Source organism: Ictalurus furcatus, chromosome 8 (assembly GCF_023375685.1).
Source record: "Ictalurus furcatus strain D&B chromosome 8, Billie_1.0, whole genome shotgun sequence".
NCBI classification, from domain to species: Eukaryota; Metazoa; Chordata; class Actinopteri; order Siluriformes; family Ictaluridae; genus Ictalurus; species Ictalurus furcatus.
Window position 1 is genome coordinate 923,482 of NC_071262.1, and position 19,767 is coordinate 943,248.

Below are 19,767 nucleotides of genomic sequence, written 5' to 3' on the forward strand. Positions count from 1 at the left end.
TCCGCTCTGTTATCCTCAAGTAAGTTCTTTTCATTCTCAGCGCTTTGCTGTAATACGAGTGTTTCATTATCTGCGCTGTTATACGCTGACGCTGTATCAATTAGCGTTGCGGCTGTTAATGGACTTTTAATGAAAGATGGGATGTTTACTGTCGCTTATGAATAATTCAGGGCTGTTCGAAGGGGTTTTAGAGGGGAAAAAAAGTGAAGTGAAAAAGTAAGCATGACAGAAAGGATTCACACACACCTGTTTACGCTCGAGAGTTTCTGCAGTTCAGCGTGAAATCCTGCCGTAACGGGCGTGTCCTGGAAATGTGCAGGTCAGGACACCATGGACATGGAGTTTGTTTTATCAGTATTCTGTTCATTGTTAAACCAATATGCTGTGAACAGATTTCACCTAATCAAAGCTGCTAGCAATATTGTGTGTGTATACGGTGGTGATTAGCTTGTGTGTGTGTGTATACGGTGGTGATTAGCTTGTGTGTGCATTGCACTAGTTTTTACTGTTCAGGCTTTGCGTCATTCAAACGTTTCATTTTTAGTACAGCAGTTTAAATGATTCTGATGTTTCAGTGACTGCAGTTAAGAAAAATGGGACATCGCAGACATTCTGTGTTTTTACTATTTCATCAGCCTGACCTTTTAGCCACAAAGCTAATCGCTGTTCATTGTTCCTAATGATCAATCAGAGATCGCCATTGTACCCAATGACCAATCACTGATCAAATTAGTATGCACTGTATGCAAATTAGTTCATGACATCATCTGTTGTCTTGAGGCTTGTTTTGTGGGCATGCATTAGCTACCTTCCCCTGAAAAGAGCTTTTAACACTGCTTCTTACAAAATGCTTTAAAAAAGTGAGAGGGAAAATGAGTAAACGGCGAGTGTAAGGAGAGTAAACAGCGAGTGTGAGGAGAGTAAACGGCCAGTGTGAGGAGAGTAAACGGCGAGTGTAAGGCGAGTAGACAGCCAGTGTAAGGAGAGTAAACAGCCAGTGTAAGGCGAGTAAACGGCCAGTGTAAGGCGAGTAAACGGCCAGTGTAAGGAGAGTAAACGGCGAGTGTAAGGCGCGTAAACGGCCAGTGTAAGGCGAGTAAACGGCCAGTGTAAGGAGAGTAAACGGCGAGTGTAAGGCGAGTAAACAGCCAGTGTAAGGAGAGTAAACAGCCAGTGTAAGGAGAGTAAACAGCCAGTGTAAGGCGAGTAGACAGCCAGTGTAAGGCGAGTAAACAGCCAGTGTAAGGAGAGTAAACGGCCAGTGTAAGGAGAGTAAACAGCCAGTGTAAGGAGAGTAAACAGCCAGTGTAAGGCGAGTAAACAGCCAGTGTAAGGAGAGTAAACAGCGAGTGTAAGGCGAGTAGACGGCCAGTGTAAGGAGAGTAAACGGCCAGTGTAAGGCGAGTAAACGGCCAGTGTAAGGCGAGTAAACGGCCAGTGTAAGGAGAGTAAACGGCGAGTGTAAGGCGAGTAAACAGCCAGTGTAAGGCGAGTAAACAGCCAGTGTAAGGCGAGTAAACAGCGAGTGTAAGGCGAGTAAACAGCCAGTGTAAGGCGAGTAAACAGCCAGTGTAAGGCGAGTAAACAGCGAGTGTAAGGCGAGTAAACAGCCAGTGTAAGGAGAGTAAACAGCCAGTGTAAGGAGAGTAAACAGCCAGTGTAAGGAGAGTAAACAGCCAGTGTAAGGCGAGTAAACAGCCAGTGTAAGGCGAGTAAACAGCCAGTGTAAGGAGAGTAAACAGCCAGTGTAAGGAGAGTAGACAGCCAGTGTAAGGCGAGTAGACAGCCAGTGTAAGGCGAGTAAACAGCGAGTGTAAGGCGAGTAAACAGCCAGTGTAAGGAGAGTAAACAGCCAGTGTAAGGAGAGTAAACAGCCAGTGTAAGGCGAGTAAACAGCCAGTGTAAGGAGAGTAAACAGCGAGTGTAAGGCGAGTAAACAGCCAGTGTAAGGAGAGTAAACAGCCAGTGTAAGGAGAGTAAACAGCCAGTGTAAGGCGAGTAAACAGCCAGTGTAAGGAGAGTAAACAGCCAGTGTAAGGCGAGTAAACAGCCAGTGTAAGGAGAGTAAACAGCGAGTGTAAGGAGAGTAAACAGCCAGTGTAAGGAGAGTAAACAGCCAGTGTAAGGAGAGTAAACAGCCAGTGTAAGGCGAGTAAACAGCCAGTGTAAGGAGAGTAAACAGCCAGTGTAAGGAGAGTAAACAGCCAGTGTAAGGAGAGTAAACAGCCAGTGTAAGGCGAGTAAACAGCCAGTGTAAGGAGAGTAAACAGTGAGTAACGTACATGTGCTGGTGTTGTGGATGTAGTTACGCGTCCAGCCTGCAGGGGGAGATGTGACTCTGCCGGATTCAGACAGCAAGGAAAGACCTTATGAATGAGTGATATGTGTTGCCGTTAATTGCTCTTTTGTTAAATAGACTGAAAAAAGGAGAAAACCAGTTGAAAACCACACACACACACACACACACACACACACACACACACACACGTGCGCGCGCGCTACATCATCACACTGCTTTTATAACAACATCTGTTGATCCACAGCACATCTGTAACATCTCAGGACTTTTATCGTGATCTTTATTGCGCTCCGTATCACTGCTCCAGGTCGTCTCTTTACAGATTTTTTAGAAACACAATTGTAATGTTTACATTTTCACAGCTGGCTGCTCCGGTTCTGCACACGTGAGACGTTGTTAAAGAGGAAACTGTTCAAAAACAGACGCATATAAGAAACACACCATCCAAGATCTTAAAACAAATTTATATCATGTCAAGCATTATTCCTTTTACTACTCTAAAACACAAACACAATTTGCTTTATACAAAACTTGTGACTTAAATGATCCATCTTGTGTTTGCTTTATACTGATACACTACTATACGGCCAAAAGTGTGTGGACTCCTGACCATCACACCCATATGCTGTTCTTCCACAAACTGTATCTTTGTACGCTGCAGCAGTATATACAATTACCCTTCTCTGAAAACTAAGAGGAACCGAACCTGTTCCAGCGTGACCCAAAGTGCACAAAGCGAGCTCCATGAAGACGTGGTGCGTGAAGGTTGGAAGAAGGTGGAAGAACTGGAGTGTCCCGCACAGAGCCCTGACCTCAACCCCACTGACTCATCAGCTTCTGCGATGACCTGGAACTGGAGTCTCCTCACATCAACATCAGCGCCTGATATCAACCTCACGAACGCTCTTGTAGCTGAATGAACACAAATCCCCACGGCCACGCCCCAAAATCTAGTGGAACGCCTTCCCAGAAGAGCGGATGAGGTTATTATAACAGGAAATGGGATCTGGAATGTGATGTTCAACAAGCACATAGGGCTGTGATGGTCAGGGGTGCACAAACTTTTGTTCATTCTATACACCTTTTATTGGATACAGTAAATTAATTGATTGACTGATTGATTGATTGATCGACTTAATGTTTTTCCCCCAACCAGATGATAGGAGTAAGTTATAAGTTGTAGATGAAAGACAAAAAGCGCAATAAAACATCCAAATAATTAAATGAGCAATAATCAATGATCAGCACATTTATTTATTTATTTATTTATTTATTTATTTATTTATTTATTTATTTAAATAAACCATTTACATTTATTTATTTTTTTATTTTTTTAATACAGTGAGTTTAAATACAGCGACTGGACTTTGAAGAACTTTGAATCATTAAAAGCTGAAGGGAGATCAGAAAACACACACACACACACACACACACACACACACACACACACACACACACGGGTAAAAGAAGCCAGTGCTGCAGCAGGGGATTTATAAAACCTTGGCATTAATATTTCAGAGAGCTGTATTAGTGCAAGAGCTTCACATGTATACACACACACTCACACACACACACACACACACACACACACACACACAAATACACACAAATACACACACACACACACACACACACACTCACATACACACACACACACACACACACACACACACAAATACACACAAATACACACACACACACACACACTCACATACACACACACACACACACACACACACAAATACACACAAATACACACACACACACACTCACATACACACTCACATACACACACACACTCTCACACACACACACACACACACACACACACAAACACACACTCACAAGAAGGGATAATAAATGGATGAAAGGTGGACGTACATGCGGTGTATTAAAGTAAGAAGTTGCACCAAACGTAGTCGGCGTGTTCGCTGTGTGATTGGTCGTCAGGTGGTGATTAGTTTTCTATAACAGCAGCTCTGACAGTAGTGCAGGTTTATATTAACACGCTCTGACCAATCAGAATCCAGGACTGAACGGCGCCGTGGTCTGAAGGGACTTTAATTCTATTTCAGAGGATAATGTCCGCCTGGCGGTGGGGAAAGGGTACATCTCGGGCTTGTTGAGAGTTTATGAAGACTGGCACACGCAGGATTCGAGGAACGAGCATGTCGCCGTACGCAGGGCGTTCCTCCACTGCCTGCACAGTGCCGCCAAAACCAGCGCCGGGAGACACGCCCTCGTTTCTGCGGGAGGAGTCGCTGTGCTGTATAACACCACACAGGTACTGCAACACACACACACACACACACACACACACACACACACACACACACGCTCAGCACCAATGGGGAGTAAAGTTAAGGTTGGGTACACAAGTAGGTGTGGTTTTAATACAGTGGGCGTGGCTTACATAACTGACACATCCATCCATCGTTTGCTTTCACTTTTCATTTAAATGCTTATTAAAAATGTTTTAGTTATTTGAACTGTTTATTTAAATGATCCGAAAGTAAATGTTGTTACATGTTACTGAATAGTTATTCATTTATTAATTGTTCTGGTTATTAAAATATTAAACATGATCAAATATCAGCTTTTTCGACGTTATTAAATGTTTGCTATGAAATGTTATTAAATTATTATTGAGTGATAATTACACACTATTAAAGGTTACGTGATTGGTACATTGTTATTAGGTTGTTATTAAGTGATTATTACATGTTATTGAATGTTAAGCGATTAGTACATCGTTATTACGTTGTTATTAAATAGTTACTAAAGTTATTAAATGATTATTACATGGTTATTAAGCATTATTAATGGTTCTGTGATTAGTACACCGTTTTAAGTGATTGTTTTTATCATTTTTTGTCACTGGTCTAGTGTTGCTATGACACCCAGATTTCTCCGTCTGAAGATTAATAAAGTATAATGTTATGTTATTAAGCGTTATTAAACGTTAAGTACACAGTTACTGAGTTATTGAGCTGTAATGAAATGTTACTTGGTGATTATGAAATGTCTGCGTTTAGGCGTGTTTGTTGACGAAGGACTCAGAGTCTCTGGTGGAAAGTGCAGTTCAGCTCATGAGGAAATGTCTCCCAAAACTTCCTCTACCTTTAAGTTCGGATCGCAGCACCTACAGCTTCCTACTTCCTGGAAAAACTGAGGAGGCCTGGGAATCTGACTCAGGAGCCAATGGTAAGTCATGAAGGTGGTCATGTGACTCAAGGTGTAGGCTAATGATGGACATTTAACGCACACTTTTTTGTGGGATTGTTTTTGCCACAGGTTTAACATTCTAGGCTAGTTTAACATGCTAGGTTAATTTAACATGCAAAGCTAGTTTAACATGGTAGGTTAGTTTAACATGCTAGGCTAGTTTAACATGCTAGGTTAATTTAACATGCAAAGCTAGTTTAACATGGTAGGTTAGTTTAACATGCTAGGCTAGTTTAACATGCTAGGTTAATTTAACATGCAAAGCTAGTTTAACTTTCTAGATTAGTTTAACATGCTAGGCTAGTTTAACATGCTAGGTTAATTTAACATGCAAAGCTAGTTTAACATGGTAGGTTAGTTTAACATGCTAGGCTAGTTTAACATGCTAGGTTAATTTAACATGCAAAGCTAGTTTAACATGGTAGGTTAGTTTAACATGCTATGCTAGTTTAACATGCTAGGCTAGTTTAACATGCTAGGCTAGTTTAACATGGTAGGTTAGTTTAACATGCTAGGCTAGTTTAACATGCTATGTTAATTTAACATGCTAGGCTAGTTTAACTTTCTAGATTAGTTTAACATGCTAGGCTAGTTTAACATGCTAGGTTAATTTAACATGCAAAGCTAGTTTAACATGGTAGGTTAGTTTAACATGCTAGGCTAGTTTAACATTCTAGGCTAGTTTAACATGCTAGGCTAGTTTAACATTCTAGGCTTGTTTAACATGGTAGGTTAGTTTAACATGCTATGCTAGTTTAACATGCTAGGCTAGTTTAACATGCTAGGTTAATTTAACATGCAAAGCTAGTTTAACATGCTAGGTTAGTTTAACATGCTAGGCTAGTTTAACATTCTAGGCTAGTTTAACATGCTAGGCTAGTTTAACATTCTAGGCTAGTTTAACATGGTAGGTTAGTTTAACATGCTATGCTAGTTTAACATGCTAGGCTAGTTTAACATGGTAAGTTAGTTTAACATGCTATGCTAGTTTAACAGGCTAGGCTAGTTTAACATGCTAGACTAGTTTAACATTCTAGGATAGTTTAACATGCTAGGCTAGTTTAACATTTTAGGATAGTTTAACATGCTAGGCTAGTTTAACATGTAGGCTAGTTTAACATGCTATGTTAGTTTAACATGCTAGGCTAGTTTAACATGTAGGCTAGTTTAACATGCAAGGTTAGTTTAACATGCAAGGCTAGTTTAACATGCTAGGTTTGTTTAACATGCTAGGCTAGTTTAACCTGCTAGGTTAGTTTAACATGCTAGGCTAGTTTAACATGCTAGGTTAATTTAACATGCTAGACTAGTTTAACATGCTAGGTTTGTTTAACATGCTAGGTTTGTTTAACATGCAACGCTAGTTTAACATGCTAGGTTAGTTTAACATGCAATGCTAGTTTAACATGCTAGGCTAGTTTAACATGCTAGGTTAATTTAACATGCTAGGCTAGTTTAACATGCTAGGTTAGTTTAACATGCAATGCTAGTTTAACATGCTAGGTTAATTTAACATGCTAGGCTAGTTTAACATGCTAGGTTAGTTTAACATGCTAGGCTAGTTTAACATGCTAGGTTTGTTTAACATGCTAGGTTAGTTTAACAGGTTAGCTTCATCAGTATGGTGATGATACAGACATCACAGTCAAGTGAAATGAGCGTTTCACCTGTCGGCTGTGTGTGTGTGTGTGTGTGTGTGTGACTGGGCAGGTTGCCAGGGTAACGGTTGCCGTGCTTCCTTAGCGATGAGTGATGAATAGAGGTGAATGTGCCGCAGATGAACTGAGTGTGAGATAAAGTCAGTTCTGTTTAGCATACAGATTAGAACCAGCCTCTTGGGTTCTCACCTCATTCTGGGTCTCTCCGGTATGTGTGCGTGTGTGGCTCGCTATAGGAAAGTCTACACACACACACACACACACACACACACACACACACACACACACATGACTAGGCTCATGAGGAGCACCCACACACACACACACACACACACTAACAGTCTTCTACTGAAATTATGTCATTTCCTAATACTTTAAGCGTAGCCATTTTACACAGACTACCTGAGTGTCTGTTGTTAGTGCTACAGCTAGCAGTCTGAGAAAGCAAAAGAAGGCTAACATGACAAATGCTAGCAGACTTCGTTCTGAGACGTGTGTGTGTGTGTGTGTGTGTGTGTTTGTGTCTGCATTTGTGTGTGTATGCGTGTCCTTTCACCAGATGTAAACAATGAAGATGACAGTGATGATGAACAAGAAATCGAACAGCCTGAATGCCACGATTTCGTGAGTGTCTCTCAAATTTTAGTTTGCTCATCTCTATATGAAGGAATGAATCTGGCCCCACCCCCTCATCTCTTTCTGGAACCATTCCTCTGGCCCCTCCCCCTCATCTCTTTCTGGAACCATTCCTCTGGCCCCTCCCCCTCATCTCTTTCTGGAACCATTCCTCTGGCCCCTCCCCCTCATCTCTTTCTGGAACCATTCCTCTGGCCCCTCCCCCCCATCTCTTTCTGGAACCATTCCTCTGGCCCCTCCCCCTCATCTCTTTCTGGAACCATTCCTCTGGACCCGCCCCCTCATCTCTTTCTGGAACCATTCCCTTGGCCTCGCCCCTTATATAATAAATAATTGTATGATGATGAAATAAAACGTGAGTGGTTGTGTGTGTGTGTGTGTGTGTGTGTGTGTGTGTGTGTGTGTGTGTGTGTGTTGCAGGAGGATGATTTGGAGACGGATGTGAATAAGCTGAAGGCTCGGCCGGATCCGGATCGGCCAAAGGAGCAACTGGTTCAGTACGCACACTTCTGCCCTGAACTCCATCACAACTTCCAGGTGATGTGACCTTCCACTTCCACCTCCACCTTGACTTTTATCTCCACGTTCACCTTCACTTCCACAATCCCTCCACCTTGCCCTTGACCTTGACCTTCACTTCCACCTTCACCTTTATCTTTACCACCACCTCCAGCTTCACCTTCACCTTCACCATCACCATCACATGTGCTACAACACACACGTACAACAGGCAGCGAATAACCATGAGTATTCTGTTACTAACCTCGCTCTCTCTATAACACACACGCACACACACGCACACACACACACACACACACACACACACACACACCCGTTTCAGATCATAAAGAGGTGTATAATTAACTGTGAGATGAATTTGTGGTGTTGGAGTGGAGCCTGATTCCCAGCTGCTTGGAATCTGTTTAAAGCGTACACGCTACGTTTAGCGAGCGTGTCGTTGTGCTAGCAGTCGTCCCGTCATCTGCCGGATTTATACGATCCGGACATCATGAGCAGAAAACTACAGCCCGGTACACGTGATTCGGCCGCTGGGAGAAAACACAAACATTTATTTTTATTTATTTACATTAAACTTCAGGCCAGTTTCCACACAGTAACGCCTTTACTGGACAATAATAATAATAATAATAATAATAATAATAATAATAATAATAATAATCACAGACAAACAGACAGAAAAACAAACAAATAAACAAGCTGTTATGATGATTGCCCTTGGTGAGACAGAGGAGAGGGACTCTAGCATCCTGAGAAAACACACACATTCCGTTTTATAAACACTTCCTAAATGAAATGTGGTGGATTTTGGAATGAAAGAAAGGTTTCTAAGAAGAGAAGTTGTGCTTTATTTTCTTTCAGTGCCGTAATCGTCTCTCTGTTTTATTCTGCCATCGTTTCCCACAGTTATGATGCGTTGTCAAGTGGCATGAAATCCGAATGAAATAGCTATTTTTTCCGAATAAAGCTCACCTGTTTAGAATGACGGGTCTGACGCCAAATGACTATTTTGATATTTTTAAAACATCAAAGTTAAATCAGTTGATTTTGTGCTGCTCGGCTCATTGAATTGAGCTCAGACGGAATCCTTTCAAACAAACTGCGTTGTTGTTGTTGTTGTTGTTGTTGAGGTAGTTGTTGTTGTTGTATACACCGCTACAGTACTATTCCCTCTCCCAAAGCTAATCACATCACTGCTTGTCCTGCTTGTCCGTGTCAGGCTCATGATTAACACACACACACGCACACACACACACTCACACTCACTCAGCACTGTTTTGCGTCAAGTCATTTTGTTTTCTGTTATTTATTGTCGTGAAAACGGATCTGACGCAGACAGACCTCCTGAGATCCGATCCGAAAGAGTCTGATTATATCAACACGATTCATTTTTATTGAAGAGTTTCAGAAACACGTTAGCAGTCGCACCGAATCACACTCGGAGTGTCTTCATGAGCGTAATTAAACGCGTATAGCCCACTGCGAGTCTGTACTCATTACAGCTGCTCACATGAAGAGCGGAAATTTTTATTCTTTATTAAAACTGCGGCATTAAAACCCAGCAGAATTAAAACTCCGTACCTGAGAGCTTTATTTTGCTAACACGAGGAAAAAGCTTACTCTGGACCTTCCTCTGATTTCCTGTAGACCGTCCTATATAAGGACATGTTTATTACCCCGTTATTACTGTTTACTAGAGCGTGTAAAATGACGGATTCGCTCGGACTGTGCTGTTGGTTGTGGTGATAATATTTTGACAGATGTGTAATGTTTTCTTCCTGTTCACTCTCCCAGTGTGTGTGTGTGTGTGTGTGTGTGTGTGTGTGTGTGTTAGTATAAAGCAGTCAGCTCCTTTTTCCGTCCCCACTGACCGGATAAATTCAGCATTACCCTCTCGCGCCCCTCTTTAACGCTTGAACAAACACGTCTTCTACAATTTGGCCAGACTGATGACCGAAGACACCGAAGACGAAAATCCACAATGGCAGGGGATCTAACGGGGGTTTTTTTTGTTTTGTTTGGCGTCTGTGACAAAATCTGTAACCGTGAGGAGCAGTGACCTTTTTATGAGCCCAATATACTGAGTCTGGTGCTCGGTATACAGACCCTGACTCTATCGTTTTCTCTGTCGTGATTGGTCAGGATCGATTTGATTGACAGCTCTCCAAATCCCTCCTTCAGTGAGGATTCAGTTCACGTGTTCACGTTCCCACTGTGATTTTTCCGGTCGTTATTTGATTTAAATTCGGACGGCATCACGTGACGATCAGTTGATGCGGTTCCTTCTTCGCTCGCCCCGGTTTAGTGCGCCAGTGTGCCGACATTTCATTTACCCGTATGTATTCATTCACTAAATTAAATGTATTTTATTTAAACTAAAAATATCGATATACTGAATGTACTGTCACGTCGATATATTTAAAGGTCACTTTTATTTTGCTTTATTTAAGATACGTTTATTTTGTTTCTGTTTCTGAGGAACATAATTGCTGTGTTCGAGATGTCCTTGTCCTTGAAGCTGCCCAGTCTTTTCAGGATATTTTACATGTCCATTCTTTCATTCATTTTTCTTTTGGCTCCGCCTCCTTAATCTTTAAACGAACATGTCTTCCAGGATCTGGACTCGGGCTCTGAGCGAGATGCGAGCTCCGACGACAACGTCAAAGTCCAGAGTGGAAGAAAATCCAAAACATTGTCCGATAACCGATCGTCTCCGTCTTCACCCGGAGAGAAGCAAGAAGAGACGGAGCTGAAAGCCCGGGATTTCCATAGTCGCTTCCTGAACTGCTCGGGAATTCAACAGGAAGCCCGTAACAGCATGTTGGACAGACTTTTGGAGAAATACGCCGCCTCAATTCCCCATCACGATCCTCGGCTTTACAGCGGTGCGGCTGCTCACACTAAATCCATCGCCACGTTCTCCATTTTGGCTTTTCCGGATTTCTGGGGACATCTTCCTCCGGCCGGGCTCCAGCGCATGGCTCACAGGAAACCTCACATCCAGAGGTACATGTGCTGATTGGTCGTCAGGTGGTGATTAATTCTCTAGAACCGCAGCTCTGACAGTAGCGCAGGTTTCTATTAATGCGCTCGTTCTGATACGTTATCGTTTCCATAGTAACAGCTGGTTCACATCTCATGCTGAGATGCTTTTCTGCTCAGCACGGCTGTAAAGAGTGAGTTACTATATCCTTCCTGGCAGATCGAACCAATCTGGCCATTTTCTTCTGATGTCTCTCAATTCCCAGGAGATCGGCAGATTCTGGAATACTCAAACCAACCCACCGGGTACCAGCAGCCGTTTTTTCTTCATTCTGATTCATTAACTGAAGCTCTTCACCTGCATCTGCGTGAGGTTATGCGTTGCACTGCTGCCACATGATTGGCTGATTGGATAATGCATGAACGTGCAGGTGTACAGGTGTTCCTAATAAAGTGGACGGTGCGTGTCAATATTAATACATTATACTGTATAAAATATGAACAATTATTTTAAACATTATGCAACAGTTACTAATTATGGATCACCTATTAATGATTAATTATTATGTATTAATTGCATATTAACAGTTTATTACTTAAAAATAAATAAATTAACGATTTTTAAAAAAAAAAAATCATCATTGAATGGGGAAACATGTTTAAACTGATGCTTAATTATTAGTAATTTATATAAATATATATATAAAAATGTAATTAATTAATCATTACTTAACATTATTTACTATTTAGCTCGTGCTGGTTAATATTTCATTTCTTATATAACAAAAAATTATTAAATGAATAAACTCATATTTAAATATTAATATGTTATATAAAATATTGTTTTAAAATCTGGACAATAATTACTCATTTATAGATCGTTACTTCATTATTCGTCACTATGAACTATTAATTATTACCTGCTTATTAATAGTTTATTACTTGTTGAAAAAATGCCATTAAAAGAAGTTTATATTTTGAAATATTACTATTAATATCACTTCGTATTAAATATAAAAATGAAAATGAAGAAATAAAAAAATGAATGGATTATTAATGAATTATGAAGTATTATGTACAGTATTAGGAACTTATTAATACAGCCCTTAAATCGCAGCCTTTAGAACAGCCTGTTAAAGCTGTTTTTCCTTGCTTAGCCCCGCCCACTACGCGTCACCAGCGGCCAGTTTTTATTAAAAATAAGATTTGTTGTGTGGTGAATTGGGAATGATAATCTTCTCTAATCTCTGACGTTTAGTTCCCGCTGACCTCCCGAGCGAATCCTGTGATGAGCTTCTCTGTAATATTTCTCTAATTACTTTAAGCTTCTTTGTCAAAAGCGTGATTTTATTTTTTCTCAGGACAGCTTTAATTTAGTTCTCTCCCGTGTGCAAAGCCGAGATTGGAGAAAGTGACATTTACTTTCAGTCATTTCACAGTTTATTGTGTTCGCTCCGGGCCGAGATAAGACGCTGTGTGCTATTAGTGTCATTTTATTCAGAAACCGTCATTTTCAAAAAAGAGTCGAAAGCAGGAAGCAGCAGACGAGCGATGGATGGAAGTGACATTTCTAATTCCGTGAGGCTCGAGATAAGTGTGTGACTGTGAAACTTATTTATTTATTTATTTATTTATTTATTGTCAAAACAGATTTTACATGAAGTGTACTCCGGGGGACATGCCGATTGTCTTTACATTTATTATATTTATGTAGGATCAAAAATACATGAACTTTAGTTACAAAGTTCATGCAGTTTTTCAGTTCTTACTGTGTGTGTGTGTGTGTGTGTGTGTGTGTGTGTGTGTATGTGTGTGTGCATGTATGTGTGTGTGTGTGTGTGTGCATGTATGTGTAGGTGTGTGTGTGTGTGGCTGTGGGTGTGTGTGTGTATGTGTGTGTGTGTGTGTGTGTGTGTGTGTGTATGTGTGTGTGGGTGTGTGTATGTGTGCGTGCATGTATGTGTGTGTGTGTGTGTATGTGTATGTATGTGTGTGTGTGTGTGTGTGTGTGTGTGTGTGTGTGTGTGTGCATGTATGTGTATGTGTATGTATGTGTGTGTGTGTGTGTGTGTGTGTGCATGTATGTGTATGTGTATGTATGTGTGTGTGTGTGTGTGTGTGTGTGTGTGCATGTATGTGTATGTGTATGTATGTGTGTGTGTGTGTGTGTGTGTGTGTGTGTGTGTGTCTTTATTCCCTCTCTTCACTTTAATAAGATATAAATGTGTGTGTGTTGGTGAGAAACAGTAAAGAAGTGTAAACTCCTCGGTCCTGAAGACGTCAGAAAACTTTAAAGCCACAGCTTTTTAGAGCTTTTTAGCTCTGACACTGGAGACTCCTTCCATAAATGATTCACATTTCTCCTTACAGAAAACATCACTGTTGCTATAGAAACCATAACGTATCAGAACGAGCGCGTTAATATAAACCTGCGCTGCTGTCAGAGCCACTGTTCTAGAGGACTAATCACCACCTGACGACCAATCACGATCCAGACCTCAGCAGCGCCGTGACATAAAATCATTTTAATTCACTTCATCTTGACCCAACGTTCCGGTTTTTTTTTTCAGAAAGAAAGTTTTTGAAGACATCCAGCGCCTCCTCTGTCCTGATGACGTCATCAGTAAAGTCGTTTTTGATATTGAAGAGCCCAGGTAATTATAATATCATTAACACATTATAATATTTTGTATGACTCACACAGATGGGCGTGTCTTGTAACAATGAAACCTCATTTTAATACACACTGCTTGGTGTGAACTTTATTATAAACATACGCTTTGTTGTAGGGGGTGTGGCTTTCATCATCAGTACATCACATGACCATGACACGTCTGTAGACTGTACCTGTTCGAAGAGCTCAATAATTGACCTAAAACGTGGTTTCAGACGTCCTTTGTCTGTGTTTTATTCTTCTGTGTCCTGCAGATGAAACTCCCAGATACTCTTGGAATAATTACATTACACACCTCCTCATGGACAACTAACGCCGTCTGAATAGGGCTTTAAATATTCTCAGACTGATAATTAGACAGGCTTTTTTTTTTTTTTAGTTTTTGAATAGCTCATTCACAGGATACGATTCCTAGGATTTGGTAACTGAGTGTCAATAAGCGGAGGAGTGGAAAGAGCAGATAACGTATCTCCTAATGGAAATAGATCCTCCGCGAGCTAATCACAATCCACACGACGCCGGAGCCGCGTACGTTTAATGCGCTTTGAGTTTAGCGGCGTAGCCGTGTCTTCATTATCCTCGGCTCAGTGTTTTAACCCTGAGGGAAATTCCGAGCGCGGAGCAAACAGGACGAACCGGCTGCTAATGGATTCCATGGATTTCTGACTAAAAAGCAATCAGAGATGATCATCGGTTAGCAGTTGGACACTGGTACCAGTGGGAAAATTATCATTAATTAAATTATTTATCTTCAGGCAGGGTCAGGGTGGATCCGGAACCTGTCCTGGGAATACTGGGAACGTGATGAGAAGACACCCTGACCTGGATGTTAGTCGATTTTTTCCCATCTATCATGATCAGATATTTAATGTTTCCTTAAACGTTCCCTTAGCCATTCTCGTCTCGTTCCCAATATTCCCAGGATGGGTTCCGGAACAACCGTGACCGGACTCATGTTGAAGTCAGGGCTTTGTGCAGGACACATGAGTTCTTCCATCTTCTTCTAACCTTCACACACCACGTCTTCATGGAGCTCGCGTTGTGCACAGGGGCGTCGTCCTGATGGAACAGTGACGTTTCCCTTCACGCTAATGCGTGGGGGGAGCAATGTTAGGTCCACTCATCTTCACTCATCTTCACTGTTCTCGTTCTCTCTCTCTCTCTCTCTCCCTCTCCCTCTCTCTCAGTCCTCATTGTTCCAACAAAGCTCCAGCAGACTCTCTTCGTTTCTTCTCCAAGTTTGAGAATGGGAACTTAAGGAAAGCTGTTCACATCCGCAGGTGAAGTACAGCACAAAGTCTTAGATAGACTTTGTGTGTGTGTGTGTGTGTGTGTGTGTGTGTGTGTGTGTGAGACCATAATGGTAACTCTCAACATGGTGCTACCACCACCATGCTTTACATGCAGTACTTCTAGATTTGACAGTGTAGTTTAATTGAAAATGAAAGATTTTTGTTCATGATACGAAGAAAAAGATTTTCTTCTCTCTCTCTTGTTCTCTCTCTCTCTCTCTCTCTCATTCTCTCTCTCTCTCTCTCTCATTCTCTCTCTCTCTCTCTCATTCTCTCTCTCTCTGTCGTTCTCTCTGTCTCTCTCTCTCATTCTCTCTCTCTCTGTCGTTCTCTCTCTCTCTCATTCTCTCTCTCTCTGTCGTTCTCTCTCTCTCTCATTCTCTCTCTCTCTGTCATTCTCTCTCTCTCTCATTCTCTCTCTCTCTGTCGTTCTCTGTCTCTCTCTCTCATTCTCTCTCTCTCTGTCGTTCTCTGTCTCTCTCTCTCATTCTCTCTCTCTCTGTCGTTCTCTCTGTCTCTCTCTCTCATTCTCTCTCTCTCTGTCATTCTCTCTGTCTCTCTCTCTCTCTGTCGTTCTCTCTCTCTCTCTCTTTCTTTCTCTGTCGTTCTCTCTCTCTCTCTCTCTCAGATACGAGTATGATTTGATCGTTAACGCCGATGCGAACACGTCGGCTCATCAGCAGTGGTTTTATTTTGAGGTCAGTGGAATGGCGGCGAACGTTCCGTACCGCTTCAATGTCATCAACTGTGAGAAAAGCAACAGCCAGTTCAACTACGGTAAACACACACCAACCGTGCTCAAAAGTACCGGCACCCCCCCCCCCCCCCATTAAATAAATTAATTCAATCATTCATTCATGAACCGACAGGGCTTGGTACTGGATCAATAGGTGATGGAGTCAGGTCTTCAAAAAAGTAAACATCATATGTGTGTGTGTGTGTGTGTGTGTGTGTGTGTGTGTGTGTACGTGTGTTAGGCATGCAGCCCGTGTTGTATTCAGTAAAAGAGGCACTTGAGGGAAGACCTCAGTGGGTTCGAACGGGAACTGAGATCTGCTACTATAGGTGAGACACTCTCTCTCACACACACACACACACACACACACACACACACACACACACACACACCTCCACAATGCCACTATGTAACATAACCATAATGTAACATAACCACTTCCTGTTTCCTGTCAGGAATAATTTCCGGCCGTGTGAGGGTCACGGAGGTCGCTGCTTTTACACTTTGACCTTCACCGTCACCTTTAGGCACGAGGACGATGTGTGTTACCTGGCCTATCATTATCCGTACACCTTCGCCACGCTGCAGGTGTGTGTGTGTGTGTGTGTGTGTGTGTGTGTGTGTGTGTGTGTGTGTTTAGCTACAGGTCTCATGTAGCTTCTGTCATTAGGGGTCCAAGCACTAACAGCTTGTAATGCAGTAATGCAGTATGTGTATGTGAATTGATTATTGTTATTGATTATTGTTATTGATTATATGTGCTATAATCAGTTATGTTGTTGTTGTTGTTGTTGTCGTTGTCATTGTTTTCGTTGTTGTTGTCGTCAGTCTCACCTCCAGATGCTGCAGCGCTCTCTCGACCCGCGGAAGATTTTCTTCAGACAGCAGACGCTGTGTAACACTCTCGGGGGAAACGCCTGTCCTCTGATCACCATCACGGCCACGCCCACCTCACACACCTCTAAACACCTGCACCAGCTCCGTGAGTCTGTGTGTGTGTGTGTGTGTGTGTGTGTGTGTTGTTTTTCTTTTTTGCCTTCCTTCCTTATTTCCCAATATCGCCATAGAGTAGATTTAGGAGTAGAAATCAACAGGAACAAATAGAGGAATAAACAAACAAACAAACAAACAAACAAACAGGTCTCGTATGTCACCTATTCAGCATCCTCTCTGTAATTTCCATGGATTATTAAAATCAGCATTTTTTCATGCTTGTAAATGTTAGCATGTGTTCATTGCCTTTTGGGAGCTGCAGTGTACAAAAACACTCGCTGACCTTTGACCCTGTGCATCTGAAACACCTTTTAGTCCTGCTGTTTTCCTTTCTTTCCTTCCTTCTTTCTCTCTCTCAAATATGTCTCAGATTTTTGAAAAAAAGAACTGAACTTTAGCTCATAAACACTGTGTGGTAATTTGACATGTTTTGCTTGTGTGTGTGTGTGTGTGTGTGCGTGTGTAGGGAACAGGCCGTGTGTGTTCCTGACAGCGAGGGTGCATCCCGGTGAGTGTAACTCCAGCTGGGTGATGAAGGGAACGCTGGAGTTCCTGTGCAGCGACGACGCCGTGGCCGAGAGTCTGAGAGAAACGTTCATCTTCAAAATCATCCCCATGCTGAACCCTGACGGAGTGATACACGGCAAGTAGGTACACACACACACACACACACACACACACACACACGCACACACACGCAATGTATTAACTGAGTTTTTCACCAGCGTCTAGACCACCGCCTTTAAAAACATTAGATTAGAAATGTTGTCAAATGTAATAACATAAATAACATACAACAACAACATAAAAAAATAGGAGTCTCGTATATCACCGGTAAACAGTATCACTGCATTAACAGCCCTAGTTGTAATTATGACATTAATCACGGGTTAATTGAAGAAAATGGCTTCCACACTCGTTATTCAGCAGCGCGTACAGTAGAACAGCACCTGATCCAGCGCGCTCTGTTAGCGTACATTTTATTACACAGTTAGTCCTGCACAAAACTTAACGAAGCCACACGATACTAAATCGTAGTGTGTGTGTGGGTGTGTGTGTGTGTGTGTGTGTACAGGATGTAGGAGAAAATATTACACTTTTAATTCACTCTTTTGATTCGAGTCTGTAGTTCCGTCTGAGTTAATCTGAATACGACCTTTAAATATGAGCTTTAAAACCTGTGAACGTTACTAAGAGACAGAACTGATTCTTATTAAAAATGTGCTTTAAACACAGATCAAATTCCCTAAACACAAAGAACACACTGCCTCTGTGCTGTTCTGTGTATGAAACTCAATCTCATTGTTATTTGTGTTTTTTGCTCTAAGGAAAAGTGTAAGTGTGTGTGTGTGTGTGTTTGTGTGTGTGTGTGTGTGTGTGTGTATAAGTATGTGATGAGTCTTAGCTTCCCAGAGAGATCTCTGGAGTAATTCAGTCTCTCACAGAGATTGGAAAAAAGACACAACCTTCCAATATGTTCCACTTGTTTATCGGTCGGAGATTGGACTGCGGGATGCGACGCTGCGATGTGAGTGGATGTGACTCGTGAATAACACTCGATGTAGGGGGAAAAAAGAGAAAGGGAGAGAAACAAGACGTGAGAGAGCAAGTAACAGCGTGGACGTGTTAACATCCGGTATCTTGTTTACTCCTGGCATTATTTATTATATAATTAGAATACAATATATAATCTCATAAACTGTACGCAGAATAATTCCGTTACTCAGTTATTCGCAGCCAGGGGGCGCTGCAGATACCCACGGAAAATGCTTCACTAAAAAAAAAAAATAAACAAATGATTCATTTCATTTGCAATCTCTATATATAGATAAGCAACAACAACAACAACAACAACAATAATTAACATTTAAATTAGTGCTGTAGATTGTGAATAATAATAATAATAATAATAATAAAACATAAACAAATGAACAAATAGTAGCAAAAATAACATAATTAAATTTTAAAAGTCAATAAATAATAGCAGGGACAGAAAGAAAAATATAATAATATAAAATCTAAAATAAAATGTATGAAAAAGTGTGTCTGCAATGTGTTATTGCAGACAATGTTATTAATATAATAATATATTGATGTTTTTTTGATTACACAATCGATACAATAAATGTATTTGTTTATTTTTTTATATTTAAAAAAAAAGTAACGATTTCAAACATGAAGTGAAAAACTGTTTTTGTCATTATTTCGAAAATATTTTATTTAAAAAAATGATATTACAACATCCAGGATACCTCAGAAAGGTGTAGTGTGACCACATGTCTGACGATACTGATATCATATCGACATGAGATCATCGCCCAGCCCTACCATCCAGGGTCGTCCACTGAGGATGGTTCCTCCTCTTACGTCCCAGAACATGTACCTGCTGTTTTCAGATCATTTCCCTACCTCAAGAGCAGCAACGCATCCTGACCCGAAGCGTCCTCGTTCTCTGTATGGACAGCCCCTCCCGCTTCCTTCCTGCTGCTTGTGTAAGCGGAGCGTCGAGGTGATTGGACGAGCGAAGCCGGAGCGCTCTTCGTGCCAAACGAAACACCGTTGTACTCTTTAACCGCTGAAAGGGAATACGCAGAGGTTGAGCTGTATTAAAATGTTTTGATGCATGGGGGCGGTGTGCACCGTGACACTGACATATTGTGCTGGCCCCATGGGCTGCTGGGATACGCAGCAGTGATGGATGGATCTCAGCTTGCACACTTCATCATTCTACAGGAATAACAGTGACCACAGCC

General features: G+C 41.5%; 1 protein-coding gene and 1 long non-coding RNA gene across 3 annotated transcripts in view; one reads left to right on the plus strand and one right to left on the minus strand.

Annotated features, from left to right (window-relative positions):
- LOC128611019 (cytosolic carboxypeptidase 4) overlaps positions 1-19,767 on the plus strand; it is a 99,055-nt gene that overhangs the window by 37,548 nt on the left and 41,740 nt on the right. For both annotated transcript variants that reach the window (XM_053630226.1, XM_053630227.1), the window contains exons 7-19: positions 1-19; positions 4,375-4,583; positions 5,335-5,503; positions 7,742-7,806; positions 8,239-8,355; positions 10,952-11,343; positions 13,890-13,973; positions 15,181-15,273; positions 15,914-16,062; positions 16,263-16,350; positions 16,477-16,609; positions 16,850-17,003; positions 17,481-17,661. The exon at positions 1-19 is cut by the window's left edge and continues 19 nt beyond it. In XM_053630226.1, the coding sequence (XP_053486201.1) occupies positions 1-19; positions 4,375-4,583; positions 5,335-5,503; positions 7,742-7,806; positions 8,239-8,355; positions 10,952-11,343; positions 13,890-13,973; positions 15,181-15,273; positions 15,914-16,062; positions 16,263-16,350; positions 16,477-16,609; positions 16,850-17,003; positions 17,481-17,661 (1,853 nt within the window). The remainder of the gene's footprint in view (positions 20-4,374; positions 4,584-5,334; positions 5,504-7,741; positions 7,807-8,238; positions 8,356-10,951; positions 11,344-13,889; positions 13,974-15,180; positions 15,274-15,913; positions 16,063-16,262; positions 16,351-16,476; positions 16,610-16,849; positions 17,004-17,480; positions 17,662-19,767) is intronic.
- LOC128611021 (uncharacterized) lies at positions 3,353-6,021 on the minus strand. Its single transcript, XR_008386478.1, has 3 exons — positions 5,420-6,021; positions 4,181-4,586; positions 3,353-3,691 (listed from the first exon to the last, which is right to left on the minus strand). It is a non-coding gene; the product is annotated as an uncharacterized LOC128611021 (long non-coding RNA).